General features: G+C 37.7%; 1 protein-coding gene across 1 annotated transcript; it reads left to right on the top strand.

Moving 5' to 3' along the window:
- Window positions 1-325: 325 nt before the first annotated feature.
- On the top strand, window positions 326-25012 carry aspm (assembly factor for spindle microtubules). The gene is made up of 29 exons (XM_042334971.1): window positions 326-388; window positions 872-1012; window positions 1718-3014; window positions 3255-3359; window positions 4012-4158; window positions 4417-4665; window positions 5085-5152; window positions 5261-5402; window positions 6205-6335; window positions 7224-7399; window positions 7597-7742; window positions 7827-7912; window positions 8401-8619; window positions 9177-9387; window positions 9890-10035; window positions 10280-10408; window positions 10751-10945; window positions 11920-16392; window positions 16800-16949; window positions 17571-17737; window positions 17854-18013; window positions 18381-18590; window positions 18947-19096; window positions 19892-20083; window positions 20330-20522; window positions 20857-21011; window positions 22189-22365; window positions 23786-23955; window positions 24056-25012. Exons 1-29 carry the CDS (start codon window positions 326-328, stop codon window positions 24162-24164), a joined length of 9957 nt encoding a protein of 3318 aa, XP_042190905.1. The 3' UTR covers window positions 24165-25012.
- The last annotated feature ends 507 nt before the right edge of the window (window positions 25013-25519 follow it).

Genomic DNA, 25519 nt, shown 5'->3' with positions numbered 1-25519 from the left:
GGGGGTGGGGGGGGGGACGTGAAGAGAGAGAGCCGACTGAGCGGAGGGGGCGAGCGGGGTGGTAGGGGTTCAGGAGATCGCGGAGATAGGGGGGGGATCAAGCCCGTGGAGGGGTTTTGAAGGTGAGGACCAATTTTATTTTGGGGGGTTTGTTGACCAGGACACTTGGAAAGAGAAACTCCCGTTTGCTTTTCGAATAGTACCGTAGGATCTTTTAACATCAACAGGCAGATGTTTTGTTTAAACCCTCTCATCCGAAGGACATGCATGTCAGGTTTACTGTTATCTGTTGATTATTATTATTTCACAACGGCCACCTCACCTGATGGGGCACATCGAGTACGTTTTTATGTCTTCTGCTCTGTCACTTTCACACCACACCCAGCAGGTGAAGGTGGAAATCGAAGCTGAAGAGTTGTACAGTAATGTGCAGTAATGAGAGTGTGCTTTCAGTTTTCAAACTTGAAAAGTTGTTTTTTAATGTGGCGATAATCTCAGTCTGTTCCGTGATGTTGTTGTCATCTTTCACAGTAGAAGCAAGAAAGGGAAATCTGACTTGCAATCTTGTATCTATTTGGCTCTACGAGAAAAAAGGTGGCACTAAGCACATTTCAGTAGCTAATTTTGGTAAGAAATGCAGAGCAGTTTTAAGTGAAAGTTAGGCTGGACTTGTAGTTGCCGTAATGGGTGATCCGTAAGGCTGGATCTGACAGCATCTTGGAATAAAGCAATTCCACCTCCTATCACATATTTTAATGATTTGAATCATTTCTTATTAGTTTTTTAATGCTTGTTTATAAATCTGATTCACTTTTGCACAAAATTAGTGAATACAATTGTAATGCTGTCTTTGATTGTGTTTTTTTCACAGCCAATGGAGAAGCACGATCTTGTGATATCATGGATACCTTTAAATGCTGGAGGAGTCAGAGAGACTGTGACTTTTAGTGTTGGTTGTGTAAAAATTAAAGCTGTGTTTCTTGGTAAAGCAGAGGATCCACCCAAAAAAAAGGTAGGACATAACCTGCTTTGTTTTTCCCCCAGAAAATTTGCTCCACCTATAAGCTTGTATTTTGACTTTTTTTTAAAAAAAAAGTAGACACCTGTCATTTAGGGTCTCCCTTCCATGTGCAATTTGTTACCTGGTTACAGAAGTCCTGAAACAGCTTTGTCAATATTAATGCGAGACAGAGTTGATTCACAGTAAACGTGGGAAAGACGTGCTAACTCTCATTAACCTTATTAGCTCTTATGATAAATTATACAAATATTCCTGGCTTTTTGGGTTCCGGGTTAATTTTGAAAGTAGCCACACTCAGAATTGTATGTAGATCAAGATATGATAGTTCAATCAATTTTTTTTATGAAAGTTGACAAAAATCTTCCCAAATACAATACAGTTGCAATTGTACAGCGCCTTTCACTTTGGAGAACATCTGAAAGCGCTTGACACTGTTGCCTGGGAAACCGATCTGGGATAGAGACCTGAGTGAGGGATGAGGAGGAGAAGCACGATCGAAACAAAAAAGCATGGTCAAGGAGGTACATTTTGGAAACCAGCTTTGAACAAGGCCAGGGAGGGAGTTATTTGTAGGAACTCCAGGGTGGAGAGCAGGAGCAGAATGGCTGAAAGCCTGCCTGCAATTATGAGATTGGATTATTCAAAATGATATTTGATGCTGAGTTAATTATAATGGAATCTTGTTTCCTTCCACAGAGGAGCCTGTGGGATACAATTAAAAGAAATAAGAGTTCGGAAGGTCCTGTGAAGTCTAAAAAAAGTACATTAATGAATACGATTGCCAGCAAAACTACCATTTCACAGATTGATACTGTGAAAACTGGAGGACATCGGAATCCTCTTCAATCACGTGAAAATCTCTCTCTGGCTGAAGACAGGGTTTCTCCTCTTTTTCATCCTATCCATGTTTTAGATAATAAAGGTCATGAGGTAAAACCTTTATCCCCAATATCAACTGTAAGTCCAGTAAAACAAGAATTTGAGAATTGTGCTCCACAGTCTTTTAAAAGGTCTGTGACATACTCTGTCCTTAAAACTGATGATGACATGTCATTGCCAGTGGAAGGGGAACCAAATAGTGACGGAAGATATAATGTGCAGTGCTCTGCTGAAACATTTATAAATGAGCCAAACTTGGTGCATTCATTCAAAATATCACAACAAATTTTGGACAGTCAAACATATTGTTTTCCTCATTTGTCAGGTCCTCTTACTCCTTTTTCTCAGCGTCGCATTTTAAGCCCTGATTCTTTTGTAAAGGGTAGTTATTTTCCCGAAGGAGACTCTGAACCAAGGATAGTGGCTAAAATCCTATCACCAGATCAGTTTCTGAAGGAATCGTTGGCAGTTGTGAACGTATCTTCTCTACATTCAAGCCAGGAAGAAGCTAGGTCATTGCCTGCACAATCTTCTCTCAATCCATCAGATTTTCAAAGTGAATTAATACAGGAAAGAAATGATGAATCTATTAGTCCAGTGCACAGTGATTTTCCTGTTATAAATGTGAGAGAGCTGGAACCAGTAAAATCAAGGTTAACATATTTTGTGAAGCCCAAATGCGCTAGTCGAAGTTCTCAAGCATTGAAGCAACCAGTTGTGGAGCATGCTGACCAAGTGAAGATGCTCCATGGTTCTCCTGCAGACATCAAAATAACATTATCTTCGGAAGCATCTGATTGTGAATCGGAAGGAAAAGTGAAACATTCAAGAAGACAACTTGAAGTCCCATTTATTTTAAACTCAGCAATCAGTACTTTCAGCAGCTTACCTGTTATAGAAGCTCCGACTGAGAATAAAACCACTGATAATAAGTTGCCTTATGCCAACAGGAAGAGAAAAAGTTCAGAATTCTTGCATGATAGTGCAAATGAAGAAATTGTTTGTCCAAATAAAAGGACATCTCAAGTAGATCAGGTTAGAAGGTCAACCTTTGTGGAGAAAACTACATCAAGGAATTTGAAAGGAAAAGGAAAATCCAAAGGAAGAAAAGCAGGTGTGTTTTTGTCCATTACTCAATTTCCACTTGTGTTCTTGCCTTGGTGTGGAGTTTTATTTATAGAAAGAATGTAATAACCATTATTGGTGAATTTGCTATTGGTTGTTTAATGTAGGTCAAACACTTGATTGCTCTATATGAATGATGCTGTTTAGAAAATCATCTAAGTGAGCATGATTAAACTTGTGGATGATCAATACTGCAGCTCTGCTCACTCACTATTTTGCAATTCTCTAGTTTCTAAATGCTTAAAATCATCGATTGCTGCTCAAGGGAAAACTGGAAAGCTTATGCCTGGAGTTGCCCAATCAAAATTGACTTTTGTGAAATTGACTAATTCAGGTAGGTATATTTTTGTTAAAAATTTATTATAGTCTTGCCTGAAAACCTTCCTTTTCGACCGTGCTTACGGCCACCTCCCCCGGCTCGGAGTTAGGCTCCGCCACTGTTAAACACTCTGAGATGCTACCCTGCATGGAGGGAGCTATATAAGTGCAAGTTGTTTTTGTGTATAGTGTAGAACCTCAAAATGTATTCTGACCAAATTTGTTTAAAAAAAGGATGCAGTCATGGAAGCTGAGAATGTATTTTTAAAGCAACTTCTGTGTTCCTTGCATTTGATATAATAATAATAATAATCCTTGCATTTGATATAGCGCTTTTCACGTCTTCTAGACGTCCCAAAGCACTTCACGAATATACTGTAAATTCTAGAAGTCTCCTCTTGAAGAGTTTTGAAATATTTCATCGTACAACAATTTTAAACTTGCAAATCCACTTTAATTGAGATGTCTTCAATTTCTTCATTGTTTCTTATAGCTAAAAGTTTCATTTGACTGAAATGCACTTTTAGAAATGCATTGGTCTTTTAGCTCTTTAAGATTCATAAATTTTACAACAGCTTGGTATTCTGGGAAGCCAAACTTTTTAAATTACATTATTGGTACTGTCAACTGGTTTCGTCTTTGTTTGGTAATAATGTTATTTCTATCAGTTATTCCTAGGCACCCTATGCCCTTTGCTGCAAAAAACATGTTTTTTGATGAGCGCTGGAAAGAAAAGCAGGAAAGGGGCTTCACATGGTGGCTGAATTTCATTCTTACTCCTGATGATTTTACAGTCAGCACAGAAACCTCCAGAGGTAACTGATTATAGCTATTGCATATTCAATTTATTATGGTACATTTTAAATCGTAGGGAATTTCGTGGCTTTCAGTAGTATATCTGGTTTCAAACTAAGCGTGTACGGGAGAGGGCAGAGTGGGGGTTATACCCTCTCCCTTCTATTTCTGTATATAAAACTCTTAGCTTGTTGTTGAGTGAAACTGTTAGAGGGGATAAATGTGTTTCTCAGTCTCAAATTCCATGTTTGTCATTATTTCTTCCCCCTACCCCCCAGTGAACGCTGCAGCAGTCTTCTTGGGATCTGAGTCACATTCCCACAAAATGAGTGTTCCTGCAGCACCAACCAAGGAAGAAATGTCACTCAGGTCATATACTGCGAAACGCAGGCTCAATCGTCTCCGTCGGTCAGCCTGTCGACTATTTACATCTGAAGGGATGGTTAAAGTTATACAGAAACTGGAAGGAGCAATTGCAGTTAAACATCTGCTTGTACGTAAAGACAGACATCTCTGGAAAGACTATGGTAACCTTTCAATCGTTCAGTATTTTTTTTACTATTTGCATGTTAGTTTCATATTATTATATTTGTGACAGTTATTTGCCAGTTCATAAATTCATTAATTGTTTGATAAGATTTGTTTCTGAGTATCTGATCTCATCAATTTTGCTTTGGATGCTAAGTATCGGTACTTTACCCACCCCATCCTAGTATATTCAACTAAGAGTTTAAAAAAAGTCAAACATAGCTCCATGGTTAAAAGTTTGGCTTATGCCATACATTTCTGTATTCTTGTATGGTTTTCAAGCCTACGGAGAGCCCATCATTTCTATGAATATTTCCACCGATTTGCCTCGATGGTTCTAGTTTCTCCAAATCATTAATGTTTATATCTTGCAGCATGTACTTTGCTACTAATACTTGTATTCTCTTCTCAACTAAAGGAGAACGAATGAAGGTACTTAAATGGCTCTTGTCGTATAATACTCTATGGCTACGAATAGGACTTGAGGTAAGTTTTTTTTTTTCTGGATGAAATTGAGCTCCATTTTATTCATTGCTAAAGGAAGAATACATACTAGACTATTGGATTAAGAAAAATTAAACTTTTGCATTTTAGACTATTTATGGTGAACTGATTCCCTTGGAAAACAACAGTGATGTGATTGGGCTGGGCAGATTTATTTTAAATCGCCTGCTTTGGAATTCTGATGTAGTTGCCGAGTATAGACATCCAACAGTGCCTCATCTATATCGGAATGGTAAGTCATCTTTCTTCAACTTGTTAAAGAATGTCGTGTTTAACAAGGTGCATAACTTGGGATTTTCATTGGAAGAGTTTGGGGTCGGTTAGATTATTTTTCATAGTTATTTGAACGTGGAATGCTTTACTGTATTATTGAGGTAGATACCATAATTTTTAATAGGGCATGTGGTTGTGGGAGGAAAAGCAGGGAATTTGGATTGGAATAGTTCTTGCCGGTGGAGAAACTGATGTAACCTGTTTGTAAACTGATGTACACTGATGTTTCCAGTGTAACCTGGAAATCTTTACAGTATTCAAGTCAAATTGCACCCATTACATCTAGTTAAAAGGGATAAATATTGACCACTAATATTTTGAATGTGACAGCCATAATGATGATCCATTCTTCATCGAAAGCTACTACTGCATTGTAAATGATTTAGTTGCAATGTTTGTATCTTTAAATGTATCCTTTCTGTGGCCATTTGATGTGCATAGGTGGCTGTGATTATTAGGTGTAAGGCATGGGAGGCTAGGGTTACTGGCTGTCATTGTACAATTTGTCAGCTTTCCTATCTTGGAGAAGATTTGTGCCAAAATATAATCGACTGCCCTTTGACCATGTACAACTTGAGTCAATTCCTTTGATGTATGATTTTCTTTGAGAACAAAAATTCCTGCTGTCTGTGTAGCCATTCTGTTTCAGGTGGGTTTAGATCTTGCCTTATTCATATGTTGGTCCTTGCAGTCTCTTTGTTATTTGTTATTTAAGTACAAAGTAAATGCAATAATTTTATAACATGTGTTCAATTTTCTAGAGCACAAAGAAGTTTTGGCACAGTTCACACTAAAAAAGTTTCTGCTTCTTGTTTGGTTTCTTGACTGTGCAAAACAGTCCAGATTGATTGATCATGATCCATGTCTTTTCTGCAAAGATGCAGAATTTAAGGTAAAATGAACAAAGGCTGCATTTTGTTATATTGTGCATTCCAATTTGTATTATTGAAATATGCATAGAACTTTCTCCTGAAACTAGTTATTTGCTGCTATTTATTTTTCACTACCTTATTTTTTAAGTTTTGTTGATACATTTTGTTTTCATCTGAAATGGCTCAAATCTAAAATTGAAACAAAAGAGTTGCTCTGGTTTCATTTCTCGCTTGCAAACTTTGCAAGCGAGAGGCCCGAGTTCAATTCCAGACAGGGCGAAACCTTGGGCAAGTTTCCTTACTCCATATGCCTAAGAATAATCCCTCCAAAAACAATAATAAATCGGTCATTTTCAATCTACGACTGTTTGTGGGACATTGCTGTGCGCAATTGGCTGCCGCGTTCGCCCACAAATATACAGTCAATTCACTTTACAGGGTGTTCTGTGAAGCGCTTTGGGACGTACTCCCGACGTGAAAAGCGCTATATCAAATGCAAGGATTATTATTATTATTTCATTTTAAAAAGCAACTGGTATAAATTTGAGTAATATCTAGGGATATTATTTAAAATGTATTATAAATATTTATTTATATTAGGATATACCTAATTTATATTAGATAATTATTTATATTTTATCTTTTAATATCGCAATTTATTTATAACATAGGGATGAGTAAATGTTTTTCCTTCCTCTGTCGTTTAATGGCTAGACTTCAGGAGCACCATATTGTTTTTAGTTTATTAAAAATAATTATTACTTCGGCTTTGTGATGAAACACTTAGGTTAGGTGGTAAACCTGTTTGAAACAATAAGCAGGGGGTATTTTGGTCCAAAGAGCAGAGGAGGGTTGTATACCACAATTTTTGTTTGCAAGAAATTTTAATGTTGTTTTCTTTTGTTTAGTCAAGCAAAGATCTGTTGCTTGCCTTCTCTAGAGACTTCCTCAGTGGTGAAGGAGACCTTTGTCGACATCTTAGTTACATGGGATTGACTGTTAGTCATTTTCAGACGCCTCTCCATGAATTTAATTTTGCTATAACTAATTTGGCTGTAGATCTTCGATGTGGTGTTCGTATTGTGTAAGTATGATTTCATCCCTTAATTAAAGTACTCTTTTGTATTTCCTCTTAAGTGCAAAATGTATCGTACACTTATAGTACCTAACTTGAACTACTTGATGCAACAAATTGTATTTAAAGCCTGATACTGTTATTTACATGTGCCTTGTTGTATTTCGGCATACAATATGTTCTGGCTTATATTTGACTTCCTACAGACGAGCAGTAGAACTTTTGACACAAGACTGGACGTTTTCGAAGCACTTAAGGGTCCCGACAATTAGTCGTCTACAAAAGCTGCACAATGTGGAAATTGCATTGAAAGCCCTTAGGCTGCGAGGAATTGATCTGAAAGCTGATGATGGTAAAGCTGAAGTTTATATTTTAAAGGAAATTCTGCATTTGTAACAGTATGTTTTTTAAGCACAGTTTTATTTCTGTCTATTAGACCATGTAATTGACTCGAGAGATGTTGTCGATGGGCACAGAGAAAGAACGCTGGCACTACTGTGGCGAATCATCTTTGCCTTTCAGGTATTGTATGAAGATTTAAGACTATTTAAAAATATAGCTTCTTGAAGATTGCTAGTATGAATTGAAAGTGATGGCCAAATTCCCAGAAATAATGGTGCACTACTTGTGTGTATGATCGACATGAAGGTATAATAATAATAATAATCCTTGCATTTGATATAGCGCTTTTCACGTCGGGAGGACGTCCCAAAGTGCTTCACAGAACACACTGTAAAGTGAATTGATTGTATATTTGTGGGCGAACGCGGCAGCCAATTGCGCACAGCAATGTCCCACAAACAGTCGTGGATTGAAAATGACCAATTTATTATTGTTTTTGGTTTTGGAGGGATTATTATTAGGCTCTGTGTGGAGTAAGAAAACTTGCCCAAGGTTTCGCCCTCTGCCTGGAATTGAACTCAGGTCTCTCGCTTGCAAAGCGAGTGCTCTAACCACTGAGCTACAGGACAGTTTTTTTGATAGTTGGGTGTTTTTGTTATTTATTACAGGTCGAGATTTTGTTAAACGTGGACCACTTAAATGAAGAGATTAAATTCCTAAAAACAACTTTGCGCAACCAGCAAAAACTCACAGCTCTGCAGTCAATGTCTGTTCCACCTGGTCCTGTAAAAGATCACAGCCCAGTTGTGGCATCTAAAGATTATCGCCTCCAGGTCAAATTGCTGATGGACTGGGTTAACGCTGTTTGTGCATATCACGGTGTCAAAGTAGGTACACATTTGTTTTTTATTTCTTAGTAAGGAAATTGATGAAATTAAAAATTTTGAAATGAAAATTAAAATGTGTGTCCATTTTGATTTTGTTAAACTCCCTGCCCCCCCTCTTCCATGTATGCCTCTGTCCAAAATATTCACTAAGCAAGTGCTGTATTGCTAGTTTTTTTAAAAAAAAATGAAAAACTGAGACTTTAGTTGCTTAGATAGGATAAGTCTTTAGATAAGACTTTCGATCTGCCTATTTTTCTGGCGGATATTACAGTTCACACAGCACTATTTTGAAAAAGAGAAGTGATTCTTCCCTTTTCCTGGCCAACAATTTTTCTGACACCTCATTTTTGCTAATGGGACTTTGTTGGTGCAAATGGCAGGCAAAAGTCACTAGATATAACCATAATTACCTAAAGCGTTTTGAAGTGCTGCAAAAATAATTTCTTTCTGTCTTAATGTTTGTAATGTTTGGTTGTATTTCATTTTGCAATCTAAATTTGCCCCACTTAATGTTGATAGCTAATCCATTTATTTTCATGAATGACTCCATGTTTCAGGTTGAGAACTTCACAGTACCCTTTTCCGATGGTCGAGTGTTATGCTACCTCGTCCACCATTATCACCCTGGTCTTTTGGCTGCTGATGCCATTTGCCAGCGAACTACACAGACAGTAGAATTCGCCCAACGTGGTTCAGTCGCAATTGATACATTGTCTAGTGACTCAGATGAAAGTTCAATTGATATCTCATCAACCACAGCTGATCTTCGTAAGTGATATTTATGCTTCAAAATGCTTACATTGATATTAATGTTTTTCTAGAATACCTAAATATTTTGGAATGCTATGTTTATTTTGAAAGCAAGACAGTTTTTTGAAAAGTTACATTTCATTCACTTGTGTACTAGTTTCCGTTTGATGGCTCAGTTGCATACACCTTGTTGTGTAGTATTCAACCTTGCAAAGCAGAAACTTCTGCTTGGTGATCAGTGGGCAGGTTGCTACAGTTGTCCTCTGGAAACTAGAGTCAAGAAGGTTTGAATAAAAAAGAGGATCAAGCTTTTTGGCCATGTTTTGAATCCAGTGAACCTTTCTGGAAAATATGCACTTGCAATCATCAATTCTATGGGTATTGTAGCAAATACAAATTTGTTTTATTATAATTAAAGCAAAATGTATTTGTTCAAATATGTACTTCAGTGAAAGACTATTTTGGTACTAATGCCCATACATTGCCCCTCATTGGTGTTTTTTTTTTGTCCTCTTTTAAGCATTGTCATCATCTGCACTCTATCAAGAACTCTTGGAAAATGAAAAGAAGAACTTCCACTTAGTAACGACTGCAGTTGTGGAGCTTGGAGGTGTCCCAGCTATGATTCGTCACCTAGATATGTCCAATACCATACCAGATGAAAAGGTAAAGTTCTGAGTTAAATTTTCATAGGAAACAAAATGTATTGCTTTAAGGAATGAAAGGATAAAACACTTTCATGTTTAGTTCTGAAATTTCTCTGCTATGGGAGCTTTGGATTGGGAACTTCCATGCTACTACTTTAAAAAAAATAATGTCTTCTATGTAACCGCTCTCATGAATTGAACCAAACATTTTTGCGTGCAAAGCTTTGTGTGTGTGATCATGCCTGTTCTTACACTCTTCACAGGTTGTTATTGCCTACCTTTCATTTCTTTGTGCACGTCTTCTTGATCTTCGGAAAGAAACGAGAGCTGCCAGACTAATACAGGCTGCCTGGAGGAAGTACAAAGTAAGCCGTGAGCTTCAGATTTTACAGGTATAGTAATGCCATTCCTGTGTTGCCTACTGAAAAAAATTCTCATCTTAGCTAAGGTTTGTGCTCCTTTTTATATGGGTTTAGCATTAGGTGAGGAGCACTTTTATGTGGATGCCCATTTCAATCATCGCTTGGGTAACTGGAACTATGAAGCTTATTGTTGAGACTTGAGACAAATGAGTCACATAAGTTAAGATCCTACGTTGGGAAACTTTACTTTTACTGTGGCAATGTCTAGAGATAGGAAACTTATTATTTTCAGTGTGAATTGAAACTATTTACCCCTTTAAGCGGTCTACATTTGTCAACCTTCAAAATTTACATCTGAGCCATTTATCTTAGGTGAGAAACCAGGCTGCCTGTGTTATTCAAGCAGCCGTGTGCCGATTCCTCTACCGACAGCATTTCAAGAAGAAAACCAATGCAACTATTATTATCCAAGCCCATTGGCAAGGTTATGTGGCAAGGAGGAAAGCCAAACAACTGCGGATGACGAAGGTGCAAGCAGTGCAAAATGCAGCAGCAACAGTTATTCAGGTTTGTCTAAAATTTTTAGTGTGTGACGGGTTCACATTTTGTAGTATGTTCAAATGAGAAATCTCTCCAACTATGATCAATATCTGACTTGAATATGCTATGCCTGTTTTGTCATAGTGAGCTGTTGCAGTAGTTTTATAAATATAGGCAAGAGTGATGAGATATAGACCAGTTTTCATTACTTTACAACTTGAATTCCATAAAGTAAAAGGTTGTACGACTATTTCTCTATATCTGTGGGAAGTCACTACTTTTGAATAGAAGAGTCAGAGTTGAGCTGGCCCTCTCTGGCATTCTTTTTAGTCCGGTCCCTGAGCCAAGCGGGTCTGCAGTATTCCAGGGCACTGTTGATGATAGTACAGCCAGCCAGGCTCATCGGCAGGACTTGGTAGAGCAGACTAATCACTGGGGGCAGCTCCTGTTAACCCTGCAAGCCAAAGCCCTAATGGATACAGTCGTCCTAGCTGGAGAAGCAATGGGGAACGCTTACCAAACATTGCTCTCAATGACGAGCTATGCAGTTTTAGCTGGTTAGACTGGTTTTAGCAATACTCTTAACACACCATCTGGGGTGCCCAAGCCTTGGCTCTTGCCAACCCGCACCTAATATTTTCTGGAGTTAGGTAAGCAAGTTGTGTCCCTCCAGGGAGAGAATGTACATTCCAATAAATATCTCTGGAAGTTCCATGTGTAGGCAAGATGCACAAAACTATGTTTTCTTTGGATACTCTTAAGCATGGTGACGGGTTTCTGCATGTGTCCGATACCTGGCTGTTCAAAAGAAGAAACACCAATTTGCTGAGCAAACTTGTGATGGATGTGTATCTGCTGTTATGGAATCCTCTTTATGATGCTGGTTGTTTTTAGGATTCTTGTATGGACATGATGCCATCATTGTTTTAATATGATTGTTTTGATATGTAGCCACTGCGTATATTCATATTCATTTTGCTTGCTGTGTTTATTATTAACAGACTCATTGGCGAGGATACAGTAGTAGAAGACAGTATCAAAATTTACTACACTGCTGCATTCTTATGCAAAAACACATAAGGAGGAAGATTGCAGTTACGTCTTACAGGCAAATGTTACGGGCAACTGTTGGTCTTCAGAGGTGTTTCAGAGCACATTTGCTAGGGTCATCACAGAGAAGAGAGTATTTGAAATTAAAATTGTCAGCTATCGTAATACAGGCTGCATTTAGAAAGTGGAGTGCTTGCAAACTGGAAGCAACAATCAAAGCTTCTATAATTCTGCAGAAATATATAAGGGGTTTCCTCTGTAGGAAACAATATAAAAAGTATCAGAAGTCCATAACTTTGATTCAAGCATTTGCTAGAGGATTTCTAGTGAGAGCTAAAATGAGCAGTAGAAAAAATGCTGCCATTATAATACAGAAATACATGAATGCATACTTAGCAGGGAAACAAGACTATGTTTCTTATCACAGACTTAAATGGGCAGCAATTGTATTTCAAGCTGCTTACCGTGGCTTAAAGGTGAGAAATACATATCGCCAAATCAAGTCGGCTATAGTAATCCAGTCTTTGTTTAGAATGCACCTGCAGAGAAAGAAGTTTGTTGCCATTCAGAAAGCAGCAGTCACTGTACAGTCTTCAGTGAGAATGAAATTGGTTCGAATCTGGTTCCTTAAGTACCGACAAGCTGCCATCACTGTACAACGGCATTATAGAACCAAAGAGCAGGGGAGGAAAGAAAGACGGCGTTATGTACAGCTTCGGCAGGCAACAATAACCATACAAGCAGCTTTTAATAGATGGCAAACCCAAAAGTGGATTAGGAAAAACCAATCTGTGATTGCCATACAATCTTGGTATCGAATGTGCAGAGAAAAACGAAGCTATTTGCATCAAAGAAGAAGCTGCATTAGAGTCCAGTCTTGGTATAGGTGCTGCAGAGCTAAACAAACATTTCTCATTGTGAAAAGGTCAGCACTGTTCATTCAGGAATATTACAGAGCTTACCACCGAGGTAAAGCACAAGTAGAAAAGTATCAATCAATTCGTCAAGGTACAATAACTATTCAAGCTTACTTTCGAGGTATGAAGGCTCGTCGATTAGTCAGGAAAGTGAAAGCTGCTTATATCATCCAATCATACTGGCAAACAAGAAAAGAAAGACTTGTGTATTTGCATCGTAGGCAATGTGTCATTATGCTACAAGCTCATGTCAGAAGGTGGCAAGCTCAACTACAGTACAAAACAATGAGGACTGCAGTTTGTATATTGCAAGCGCATGTCAAGGCCCTTTTAAAACAGCGAAAGGCTCAATCAGAATACAAAGCGATGCGTTTTGCAGCTATTGTGTTACAGTCTAATTACAGAGGAAGACTAGCACGAAGACAACTTTCCCTATTAAGGTCAGTTGTAAAAATCCAATCTGCTTATCGTGCATATGTTGTGCGAAGAAGATTTAGTCAAATTAAAAAAGCTGCCATAATAATTCAGGCTTATGTGAAAATGATCCAGGTACAAAAACGCTACAGGTCCCTTAAAAACGCAGTAGTCTATCTCCAGAGGTGTTACCGTGCCAACAAATTGTGCTCACAAAAACACAAGGAATATATAAGAAAAAAGGAAGCTTGCATTTGTCTTCAGTCTGCTGTCAGACAGTATCTAATAAAAAAGCAGATGCGTTTGTGGAGACAAGCTGCAATTAGAATTCAGTCTAAATTCAGAATGCATCGACAAAGGCGTCAATATCTCAGAATCTATTGTGCTGCAGTTATAATTCAAAGAGGATACCTCGCATACAGCCAAGGGTTTTGTCAAAGGCAGAAATTCCTCAGAATCAGAGAGGCAGCAATATGTTTACAGGCAGCTTATAAAGGGTACATGGTACGCAAAATTATTAAGTTGCACTGTAAAGCTGCCATCACTCTCCAGGCAGCTTTCAGACGACGTGCTTTAAGGATTAAATACCAAGCTATGCAAAATGCAAGCATTGCAATTCAAAGATGGTACAGGACCTGCAAAGTTGGACAACAGCAACGAGCTGAATATCGTAAAATTAGATCTGGAACCATTCTTCTTCAGGCATTATATCGTGGGTTTTCTACAAGAAAAAAGATAAAAGTGCAACATGAGGCAGCAAAAACTATTCAAACTGCTTTCCGTAGGTTCCGAGCGCAAAAGCAGTTTGCAATGTTGAAGGATGCAGTGCTAACTATTCAACAATATTTTAAAGCAAAATTAGCAGGGGACAAGCAGCGTCAAGTATATCTGAGATTGTGCCAGTCAGCAGCGGTTCTTCAGGCAGCTTATAAAGGAATGCTTGTAAGGAAGGAAATTAAAAGAAAGCGACAGGCTAGTATTGTTATACAGTCCTATTTTAGAATGCACCAAATGTGCACAAAATTTAAGTCGTTGAAATCGGCAACACTAGTAATACAGGACCGATTCAGAGCTTACTTACAAGGGAAACGGCAACGTCAGAGGTACCAGAAAATGAAGAATGCTGCTGTACTTTTGCAAGCTGCCTTTCATGCAATGAAAGCCAGAAAAAAAATGAAAGAAGTTCAAAAAGCAGCTTCTATTATCCAGACAGCATTTAGATCTTACAATACTAGAAAACGATACCTGTCTCTCCAAGCAGCTTCTACTTTACTGCAAAGGAAATTCCGAGCTTTGCTGCTGGCTAAGCAGCAAAGAAAACACTATCTTTGCATACAGGGTGCAGTTTTGACTATACAGTCTGCATACAGAGGCATGAAAACAAGACAAGAGATTCTGCATATGCACTGGGCAGCCACTGTAATACAGTCTACATTTAGAATGCACAAGGTATACATTCCGTATCAGGCAACAAGACTGGCAGCGATTATAATACAGGTCCACTACCGAGCTCATGTTGAAAGTAAAGCTGAGCGTGAAAATTATCTGAAGATACGCCATAGTGTTGTGGTTCTTCAGGCTGCGCTCCGAGGAATGAATGTTCGAAAACATTTGAGTTGTATGCACAAGTCTGCAACTGTAATACAGGCTTCCTATCGTATGCATCGGCAGCGCTACTGGTACAAGAGGCTATATTGGGCAGCAGTAGTGATACAGCAACAATACCGAGCTTGTAAAATAAGAGATGCCTGTGTCCAGCAATATACCAACGTGAGGAATGCAGTCATTTGCATTCAGACTGCTTTCCACAGTATGAAAACTAGACAAGAGATTCAGAGACTCGAACAAGCCATAATAGTTATTCAGGGAAGGTTCAGAGCTTACAACGAGCGAAAAAAGTATCTTGCTCTTAAAGATGCTGCTACTACAATTCAGCAACAATATCGTGGGCTCCTGCTTGCTAGAATACAGCGCCAACAGTACCTTTCTGTACGGAACGCAGCTATCTGTTTTCAGGCTACTTACAGAGGCAAGAGAATGAGACAAGCGGTTCGGAGCATGCACTTGGCAGCCATTGTAATACAGTCTACATTTAGAATGCACCAGGTATATGTTTCGTATCAGGCAACAAGGCTGGCAGCGATTATAATACAGGTCCGTTACCGAGCTCACGTTGAAGGGAAAACTGAACGTGAAAATTATCTGAAGATACGCCATAGTGTTGTGGTTCTTCAGGCTGCGCTCCGAGGAATGAATGTTCGAAAACATTTGAGTTGTATGCACAAGCCTGCAATTTTAATACAGAGTTTCTATCGGATGCACAGACAGCTCTATTTGTACAAGAGGCTTTGTTGGGCAGCAGTAGTGATACAACAGAGATATAGAGCTTGTAAAGTCAGAGATATTCAGGTGCAACAATATGGTAGGATGAAAAAGGCCATAGTTCATATTCAAGCTTTATACCGTGGGAAAAAAGCTCGAAGATTGGCTCAAAGAATTAAGTCTGCTCATCTGATTCAGTCATTCTTGCAAATGTGTGTAGCAAGAAAACTATTTCTGCATCAAAAGTCATCTGCAATAATACTTCAGGCTACATTCCGTGGCTACCGGGCAAGAGTGCACTATAGAACTGTGCGAAATGCTGCAGTTTCTATCCAGCACTGGTACAGAGCCTGCAAAATGGGACAATCGCAACTTATAGAATTTCAGGCCATGAAACGTGCGGCGATTAGTATTCAGGCTGTCTACAAGGGTGTGATAGCTCGGAGATGGTACAAACAGAAACGTGCTGCTGTTAAGATTCAGTCAGTTCTTTGTATGATGATGCATCGGAAGAGATTTCTCCAAATAAAATCTGCAGCGATTTCAATCCAATCTCAATATCATGCCTACAAAGCTAGAAAACTATACAAGAGTTACAAAGGCGCAGCTGTGATATTGCAGAGACATTTTAAGTCCCACCTGATGAGGAAAGAACAGAGGTTAGCTTACCTGACAATGCAACAGAAAATTATTTTTCTTCAATCTGCAATACGAGGATTTATTGTCCGAAGAAATTATGAAAAACTTCAAAAAAGCACAAAAAAAATTCAGGTAAGACTTGCATTATTTTATGATTTTAATCCTTACATTTGATATAGCGCCTTTGACGTCCACAAAGTGAAATGACTATTCTGTGGGCGGACATGGCAGCCAATTTGTGCACAGCAATTTTTTTTAATTTTAAAGTGGTTACAGTAGTTTGATTAGCACATAATTATAAGAATCCTATCATTTACTTTAAATAGTTTGATGTAGCTATTTTCATTTGTATCACAACTAGAATTTTTTTATATTTTAAAAGAATGTGGAAACAGTGTATGGCGAGCTTCTGATTCAGACGCAAGAGTGCTACCAACTGAGTCAGATTGAAACTTTTTGTGTCGTTTTTGCCTCTTATATCCATCTCTTATATTGTATTGATTCAAATTATGTTTCTTTTTTAAATCACTTATTTATAGGCTTGTTATCGTAAAGCTAAAGACAGAAAAAGGTTTCTCCTTTACAAGAAAGCTGCATCTGTGATCCAGCAGAATTTCAGGGCTCATTGTCAAAGAAATGTTGAACAACAAAAATATCTTCAAATGAAGCATGCTACTGTTGTAATCCAGGTATTTCTTTGGGATTTCTAAATCTTTTTTATGCAGTCTCTTAATAATAATCCTAAAATTAGTCAGCTAAATGATAGAATGTTACAGCATAGAACAAGGCCATTCAGCTCAAGTCTGCACTGGTATATTATTCCTCAAACTCACATAATCTAATCCCATTTTCCTGCTCGTTCCCCACACCCTTTTGATCTTTTTTTCAAAGTGTTTAATTTCATTTTCAAAGAATGAATTATGTATATTTGCAAGTTATGGAAATTATACAGTAGTCCTTAAGTTTCCATGGAATCCTAATCTGACACAGTTTCTATTTAGTCTTTTATATTAGTGTATTATAACCCTCCCCCCACCACCACGATATTGTTTTGTCAGGATACACCTCGTTACATTTTTTCTGCTTCTAATGATCTTAAAAAGTTAGCCATGTGGCGGTATTGAAAGAGATTGTGAAGGGGTTGTACCTTGCTTCTGAATCAAAAATCTAAATAAAAAAAAATCTCTCTGCTCTATTTCCCCTTATTGGTATATTGTCACTTCCTTGTGACTTCATTCACTAGTATTTAATTATGAAAATTTGTTAATTTCTCCTGTCTTCACTGTCGTCTTATGTAATTTTCATTTTAGGCTTTATTCCGTGGTCATCAAGCAAGACAACTAGTTAATAAAATGCAAGCTGCACGAAAAATCCAGGCTTGGTTCAGGGCTTCTGTTGTACGTAAGCGATACAAGGCTATGCTTAAGTCAGTTGCATTCATCCATGGGCAATTCAGAATAAAACAAGAAAGATCCCGGTAATTGAGCCTCCAAGTGTGAATTATTGATCATTTGTAATTTATCCTCAATGTTTTATGGAAATAATTTAATTCTCTATGTAAGGCTCTGCATTAAATGTAAGTATTATTTTTAGTTTCCTAAAGGTGCGGACTGCAACAATAACTATTCAGCAGGGATGGAGAAGGACAATTGAAGCAAGAAGACTGCAGTATGAATACCAACGAAAAAGAACTGCAGCAGTTAAAATCCAGGCCTTTTGGAGAGGATTCAAAACAAGGAAACAGATAATCCAGGTAATTAATTTGTATGAATGATACTGACTGCAGCATCGGAACTGGCTATGTAACTCAGCTAGTCTGTGCTAGTGATTGTAGTCTACATGAACTCCTCCTAATTGCTTCTTTATCACCTCCCATATACCACTTCTCCATGTTTGCAATTTTATCATTTTAAACAAACTATCCAATAACTAAGTTGTGCTAATTACCTTAGAATGTACCCAAAGCAAAATTATTTTAGCTAATGAAAACATAATATTGAATGTTAAAAATACAATTTGCTCATACAAGAATTGACTTCATTCCTAATTGGCATTGTTGATGGAGAGGGGTGGCGCAACAAATGCATAGTTCACTTCAATTTTTCTCATTGTGGTTCCAGATGCAAAAAGCTGCTTGTCAAATTCAGCATGAATATCGAGGGTATAAGGAAAGAAAGAAGTTCCTGGGGCAGAAATTAGCTGTTCTAGCAATACAGAGACTCTTCCGGGCATGGCAGCTTGAAAAAAATGAAAAACTGAAACATGAGAAGAGGACAAGGGCTGCAGTCATCTTGCAGGCTGTATGGCGTGGATTGCGAGTACGAAAGGAGGTATATGACCAGTGCAATGGAATCCTTGAAATAAATTTTATTGAAGTAGATTTTCACTGATTTTGGAGATGAGCTTTTCCTCGGTTCTAACCGAGGCTTAATTTTTGCTACAAAATGCTGTGGTGCAGTTCAGCCAGATTATCGCCTGAAATGATATTGGTGACGACAATCTTAAGAGTGACAACAATATCAAGATAAAAGTTAAGAATATGTTTTGCAGAGAATATTCATGCTGACTGACGAGCTATGTTAGAGAGGGAATGTTTAAATAAATAGATCAGAAGATATCCATTTAAATACTCATTCTGTAGTTAAATTAGGGGGAGTTTTTTTCATTTATTCATCTCTATATGCAGGTTGCAGAACAACAATTTGCTGCAAAAAGACGTTGTTTTACCGCTGCTGTCTACCACCACCTTTGTGCAGTTAAGATACAAAGAACATACCGATCTTATGTGGCTCTTAAGTTTGCAAAAGAGAAGATCAAATCGGTCATCTGTATCCAGGTAATAAGAAAAGTTGACCGTTTAACTGAATTATCTATATCTAAATTAACAGTACAAATGCACAAGTCACTACAAAGTAAAATCCTGTGAAGTCCTGTACCCTGTCTCAAGGGCATGATTTACATTTTTATAGTGCCTTTCATGTTTGGTAGAATGTCTTGAAGTACTTCATTCTGAAGGCTTGTCCACTGTTCTTGGAGTGGTTAGAGGATGGGGAGCAATTGAAGATGAGTGAGAATGGGGTAATGGTCGGTCAGAGTCTGGTGTGTGCAGAAGAGGACACTGGGCTACAGAATTTTGGATGGAGCTTGCGTAGGAAGACCTGGGGAAGAAGGCGTTACCGCTATCAGGGCGTTTACCTTTTAAATGCACTAACACATAATTAATAGCAATCCTCATTTTTCTTGAAGAATACAAGTATATTATCAATTTGCTGTCAATATACTGATTCTGAGTAACTATTTCTCTTGTACACCATTGTCTCTTGTACTATATTAAGTTCCATGTCTGTTCAAAGTCAAATGTAGCTTATGGAAACGTTTCCAGACATATTCCCAAGTATACAAATACATTGCAGCAGAAACATTCTTGCACATGCAAGCATAATATGCATATGAATTTTAAAAATATCTTGTCCTGTCCATGCATACAAGTTAATTATGTCACCTATTATATCATTTGAATTTAACGTTCCTTGTTGACCTCCAAATTAATCAATGAGCAGCAGAAAATATGCATATAAATATTGCACGTTGCTTACTCAACCATTTTTTCTAAATCTACCCTCCATTGTAGCGGTGGTTTAGAACCTATCTTCAGCGTTGCAACTACCTGAAAGAACGACAACAAATCATTGCAGTGCAGAGAACTGTGAAAATCTGGCTAAAGCGTCGTAATAAAGCTGCTGTAGTTATCCAGCAAGCTGTACGAAGGTTTCTTGACAAAATGTGGAAAAAAAGATTCTGCAGGAGAATAACAACAATTCAGGTATTGTGGTGCTGGAAATGTAAAATGTGTTTTATTTATAAATTGTATTTAATTATATTTTTGTTTCTTCATGATTCTTTGAATTTTGCAAATATCACATTGAACCTTATTTTATGTGATTTTTGATAGTCTGAAAAAAATCTAATATAGAAGCAATAAAACTGACTTACAGAGCAGATGCATATTATACAATAAAATGTTAGTGGGAAGGAAATGCTAACAAAACCTGAATTTCGGATTTTGTAGGCAATGTGGAAAGGATACTACCTGCGCAAGAAGATGGCCAATCCTAGGATAATTGCTATAAGGTGTCGCATCCAACAGGCTACTGAAAAGAGTTCTGAGGAACAGAAATTGGGCAACCGAACAGCTATTGCTCTGAATTACATTCTAAAATACAAGCATTTTTCCTGGATCCTTGCAGCTTTACAACATTTAGGTTTGCATCTTTTAACTTTTGGTTAACGTTTTTTTCTTGCACAATATCCAAAATAAATGCTGATTTAAATTGCATTTTGAAATACAGGAATCATCTTGCTCTTTCTAATCTGAATTAAATGTGCTGGGTGAGATTCATAACTCATTAAACAATCAGAAGCATAATTTTTTTTATTATTGTGTATAAGTGTAGAAATTTCAGTCTATCTGGCTATTCATCATTCCCATTTGCCTTTGTTCATTTTATTCCTCTCTGGATTGAAGAAATGTTCTCTGGGTTTGTTTTTAGCAAGCATATTTTAAATCCCAGAAATATGTTTTTGTTTTTCCTTTAGAAGTTGCAACGAGACTCTCTTCGCTTTGTTGTGAAAATTTTGCTAAAAGTGGAGCTACACCAATCATTTTTACTTTGATCCGGAGTTGTAATCGGAGTGTGCCTTCTATGGATATCATTAAATATGCGATTCAAGTACTCCTCAATGTTTCAAAGGTACTGCTTGAAATCTAGTCTACTTCAGGAATGGTGTTGAAGTTCTGATTGGTCTGAATCACAAATATATCTTGTATGTTTTATGGGTTTTGGTATGAAATTTTTGGTCAAACGGTATCTTGTGTTGTGAAGGACTAGTCAATGTGCAAGAACACTTTGCTTATATCTAATTGAATAACATTTAATAAGTTAAAATTGAAACATTATTATTCACCTAGTCTCTTTTTTAAAATGTGTTCTCTGAAATTCTTTGTGATGGCCAGCTGAGTAGGGTTGGTTATTTATGTGTTGTTCTACCTATTGTACTGCTGTTCTAACCATAATGCTGACCAAAAAAATATTCAGATGTAACATAACAGAATTTCGGGCCAAAATCTAGTTAATCATTGAACGTTGCACTTGTGTTTCTGGAATTAAGTTATAAGAAATGGAATAGATTTCTTCAGCGCTTTCTGTGCTTCAAAGCTCTGTATGGGTTGCAACAAGTACTGAAGATTCGTGGGGAAAATAAAATTTTGGACCTGGATACAGTGTTTTCACCAGGTGCTGGTTAACTTTGGACGTCCGGTAAATCAAACAAAATGCCCAGCCCTGATTCATTTGTGTTCCTACCTGTTTTATATATAAAATATATATTAATTCGGCCGAAAATCCAGTTACTCTGGGCAAAATGTCAGCTGGTCCCCGCTGACTCCATCCGGGATGTAGATAGGAAGACTCAAATTGCAATTGACAGCAGACTCCAGACATTCACAGGAGGCTGGAATTGTGCGGTTAATCAGTCAGGGGTCATTGGAACAAGGAAGAACAATGGAGGGAAATCGCAATACATCGACAGCTGAGATGCTTGTGAATGGGTGGACCCTATCCATTTAGAAGTGGCTGCAGGCTGTCAATCACTTTGCAGCTACCACTAATTGGTTCCCTTCCCGTCCGATGGGAACAGCAATGAGAAGTAGAGCTGAGTGTCATCCGCATCCATGTGGAAGTTAGCCCTGTGTCTGCGGATTACATCACTGAGAGGGAGCATGTAGAAGGAGGCCGAGGATAGAGCCTTGGGGTAACCTGCTGGTGACAAAATAAAGTATTTGTTGAGCTCTAATTTTTGTCCCTTTTTATCTATGTTTTATTTATTATTGACCTCTGAATAATTGTTCTTTTTTTTATTTACTTCTAGTATGAAAAAACGTCTGGAGTGGTGTATGAAGTGAAAAACTCTATTACTATATTGATTGACCTGTTGCAAATGTACAGAGAGAAAGCTGGTGACAAAACTGCAGACAAATGTGGCAGCATTTTCACAAAAGTCTGTTGCTTACTTTCCATTCTGTCTCAGGATTCACAGAAGGCCTTGGTAATTTTTACATTGTACAGTTAATTGGTAGAAAGTTAGGTATTAAACTTTTGAATAGAAATAGTTGTACTTTTAATAGATAACACAAAGCTTGATCTAAGTGACAATCCAAGACCGACTGCAAAAGAGCTACCATCAGCTGAAAAATTGGTCCACTGAACATAACTTTTTAAATCTAATTTCATAAATATAATTTCATAGACTTTTCCCACTTAATTAACCCTGCAAACCAAAGAACTAATGAGTAGGGTGGTCCTAGCTCGACAAGCAGCAGGAAAGCTTACCAGACAATGCTCTCAATAGCATACTGTGTGGTTTTAGTTGGTTAGACTCTAGCTGTACACTCTGGGATCCCCAACCCTTCCTTTTGGCAACATCACCTAATACTTCCAGAATTAAGTAAGCAGGATGTGTCCCTCCATCCCCACAGATACCTATGGAATTTCCATGTAAAGGATGGATGCACGGAACTATGTTTGGTTTGAATATTGTTTAAGCATGGTGATGGGTTTCTGCATGTGTCCATTTCAATGTATGACTTAACAATTGTATTGTTAAATTGCAGGTGCGTTAGTCATAATTTTCCAAAATCTCTATTTGGGAATTGTGCCCTTGGATTGGAAAATTGCAAATGTCACTCCATTATTTAAGAAGGGAGGGAGAAACCAGTGAACTACAGCCCTGTCAGCTTAACTACAGTTGTGAGGAAGTTACTGAAATCTCATCGGGGCAGAATGACTAAGCATTTGGATACGTATGAGCTTATCAAAGAGATCACTAACATGTGGATAAGTATGTCTATGGACATCATCCACATGGACTTCCAGAGGCATTTGATAACGTTCAGTGCAAGATGTTATTAGCAAAAATAAAAGTGCATGGAACCGGCTTGGTAATTGTTTGGGAGGCAGGAAACCTAGAGTATGGGTAAAATTGAACTTTCTCTGATTGGCAGGACGTGACAAGTGGTGTTCCCCAGGGATCTGTGCTGGGGCCTCAGCTTTTCACCATATATTTATAAATGACTAGGATGAAGGAATAGGGAGCTTTGTATCCAAATTTGCAGACGACACAAAGGAAGTTACAAAGGGACTTAAACAGATTAAGTGAGTAGGCAAAACTGGCAGGTTGAATTCAATGAGGTCATCCATTATGGATCCCAAAATAATGTTACCCAAGAGAATTCTAGATCCCAAAATATTATATATATATTATAATATGCAATTCCAAGTTCTGGAAGTTGCATGAGTGGCACTATGTTGGATCAGTAACAGAGAAGAGAAGCAAGTATGCTTGTGCATGGGTAATGACTCTGTGCTGTGTGTGTGTGTCTCTCTCGCTCTCTCTGAGAACACTTAGAAAAATATAGTTCTGGATTAACTTGATGCATTGTCCAATATTTTTTATATTATTGCTTCAGGAGGTTCGAAGCATGCCGAGAGCACAAGATCGTATTCATACTATATACAAGTTAACTCTGAGAAAACACAAGATGGATACTGATAGAGAAATTAAACAGAGGTTGAATGATCCTCTCAGTGGTAGTTTCTTTATTCCAGCTACCCCTGTAAGAACTAAAGTAGTTTCCAGGTAAGAATATATTTATGAACATTTGCTGTCAATGACATCTGTATATCTGCTTCTTCCTGAACTTTTTAAAAACTATTTGCTCTTTATTTGTGTGTTCCAGATTAAAACCTGACTGGGTCTTAAGGAGAGACAACATGAAAGAAATTGTGGACCCTCTAAAAGCTATTCAATTGGTTATGGATACCCTTGGAATTTCCACTAACTTGTAAATAAAATTGATGCAGGGCACCACTTTTAATACTATCTCTTCCCGCCCCCTCCCCCACTTTAAATTTGGGGCAGGTTTGCTTCATAGCAATGGTGACCTATTGACTTGAGCTAACTGGAAATTTGGTACGCCTTAATGCCGACAATGACAAGCCAGTTCTCACGCAAAAAGATGTCTGGCCTCCGGAGGACCACTGACATTGTTTCCTGTGTAAAAAAAGAAGTGATGTCAGTGGCGCTTTGTGCATAGTATGCTTATGATGTAACTGATGGCCCAGAAGTCGGCAATTTTTCTGTGTTTTGATAATGTGGCAGATAAGGTTGGAGCCAGATGACTGTTTTAACTGGGGTGCCCCTGTAGTTTTGAGTTCAGGCTGTTTTATGAATGAAACACAACTTGTCTTAGTTTTTTTGTAAAAAAAATACAATTACTGTATACAAAATTCAGAAACTGAGATGATACTGCATATTGTTTGCGAATTTTAGTTGCATTTGTTTTGTTCCACCTTGTTTGGTTCCTGTATATGTTGAACAGCATGGCTAAAGATGGCTGTTATTTCTAGTCGCATCTCTCATTTTTGTAAAGTGTTCTGTAGATTTGTTGCTTATTTTTTTCTTATTGCAGTTTAATAACTTCTCCTTGGTTATTTTGAAACATTGTATCCCAAGTTGAAATTACTTGTAGTGTATTGGTTAAAGAAGTAAGAGGAACTGGATTCGATTCCCTGGCAGAGCGAAACGTTAGGCAAGTGTCTGTTTACCTCGCAGTAAGTAGGAACCCAGTTAGTTTATTGGCAGATCTCTTTGCCGGGGTAATCATCCCTTCAAAATAAATAAAATTAATAATTTGGTCACTTAATCACCGACTGTTTGTGTGACATTGCTGTGCGCAATTGGCTGCGGCATTTTGCCCACAAAGTATATAGTCAATTCACTTTACAGTATATTCTGTGAAGTGCTTTGAGACGTGAGAAGGCACTAAATCAAATACAAGAATTATTATTAATACTTGTAAATATGGAGCTCCTTTATTTTTAAATTGTTTTAGTAGATCTTGTAAAAATATTCTTTTGTACAGTTCAAGTATTTTTTTGCAATTTACATTCACNTTTTTCTAAAATATTTTAAGTAAATTACATGATTTTTTAAACATGGAAATGTTTAAACTTGTTGGTGACTTAACTTGCTTCAGTTAATCTTGTAAAACATTCTTCCTTTTTGTTCAGTTCAGATTTATACAAATTTTGTGATTTTTGCATTTTGGAGAACAAGCAAATGTTCACAGGACTGCCTGCAGGTTCAAAGACAGAGTTCTACCTCATGCACAATTAAAATATTTTCATGTTAGAGCCAGGAA

This window comes from Callorhinchus milii, unplaced genomic scaffold (genome assembly GCF_018977255.1).
Source record: "Callorhinchus milii isolate IMCB2004 unplaced genomic scaffold, IMCB_Cmil_1.0 Scaffold5, whole genome shotgun sequence".
NCBI lineage: Eukaryota > Metazoa > Chordata > Chondrichthyes > Chimaeriformes > Callorhinchidae > Callorhinchus > Callorhinchus milii.
The sequence above is the reverse complement of the archived record's forward strand: the minus strand, read 5'-3'. Positions and strand labels throughout refer to the sequence as shown.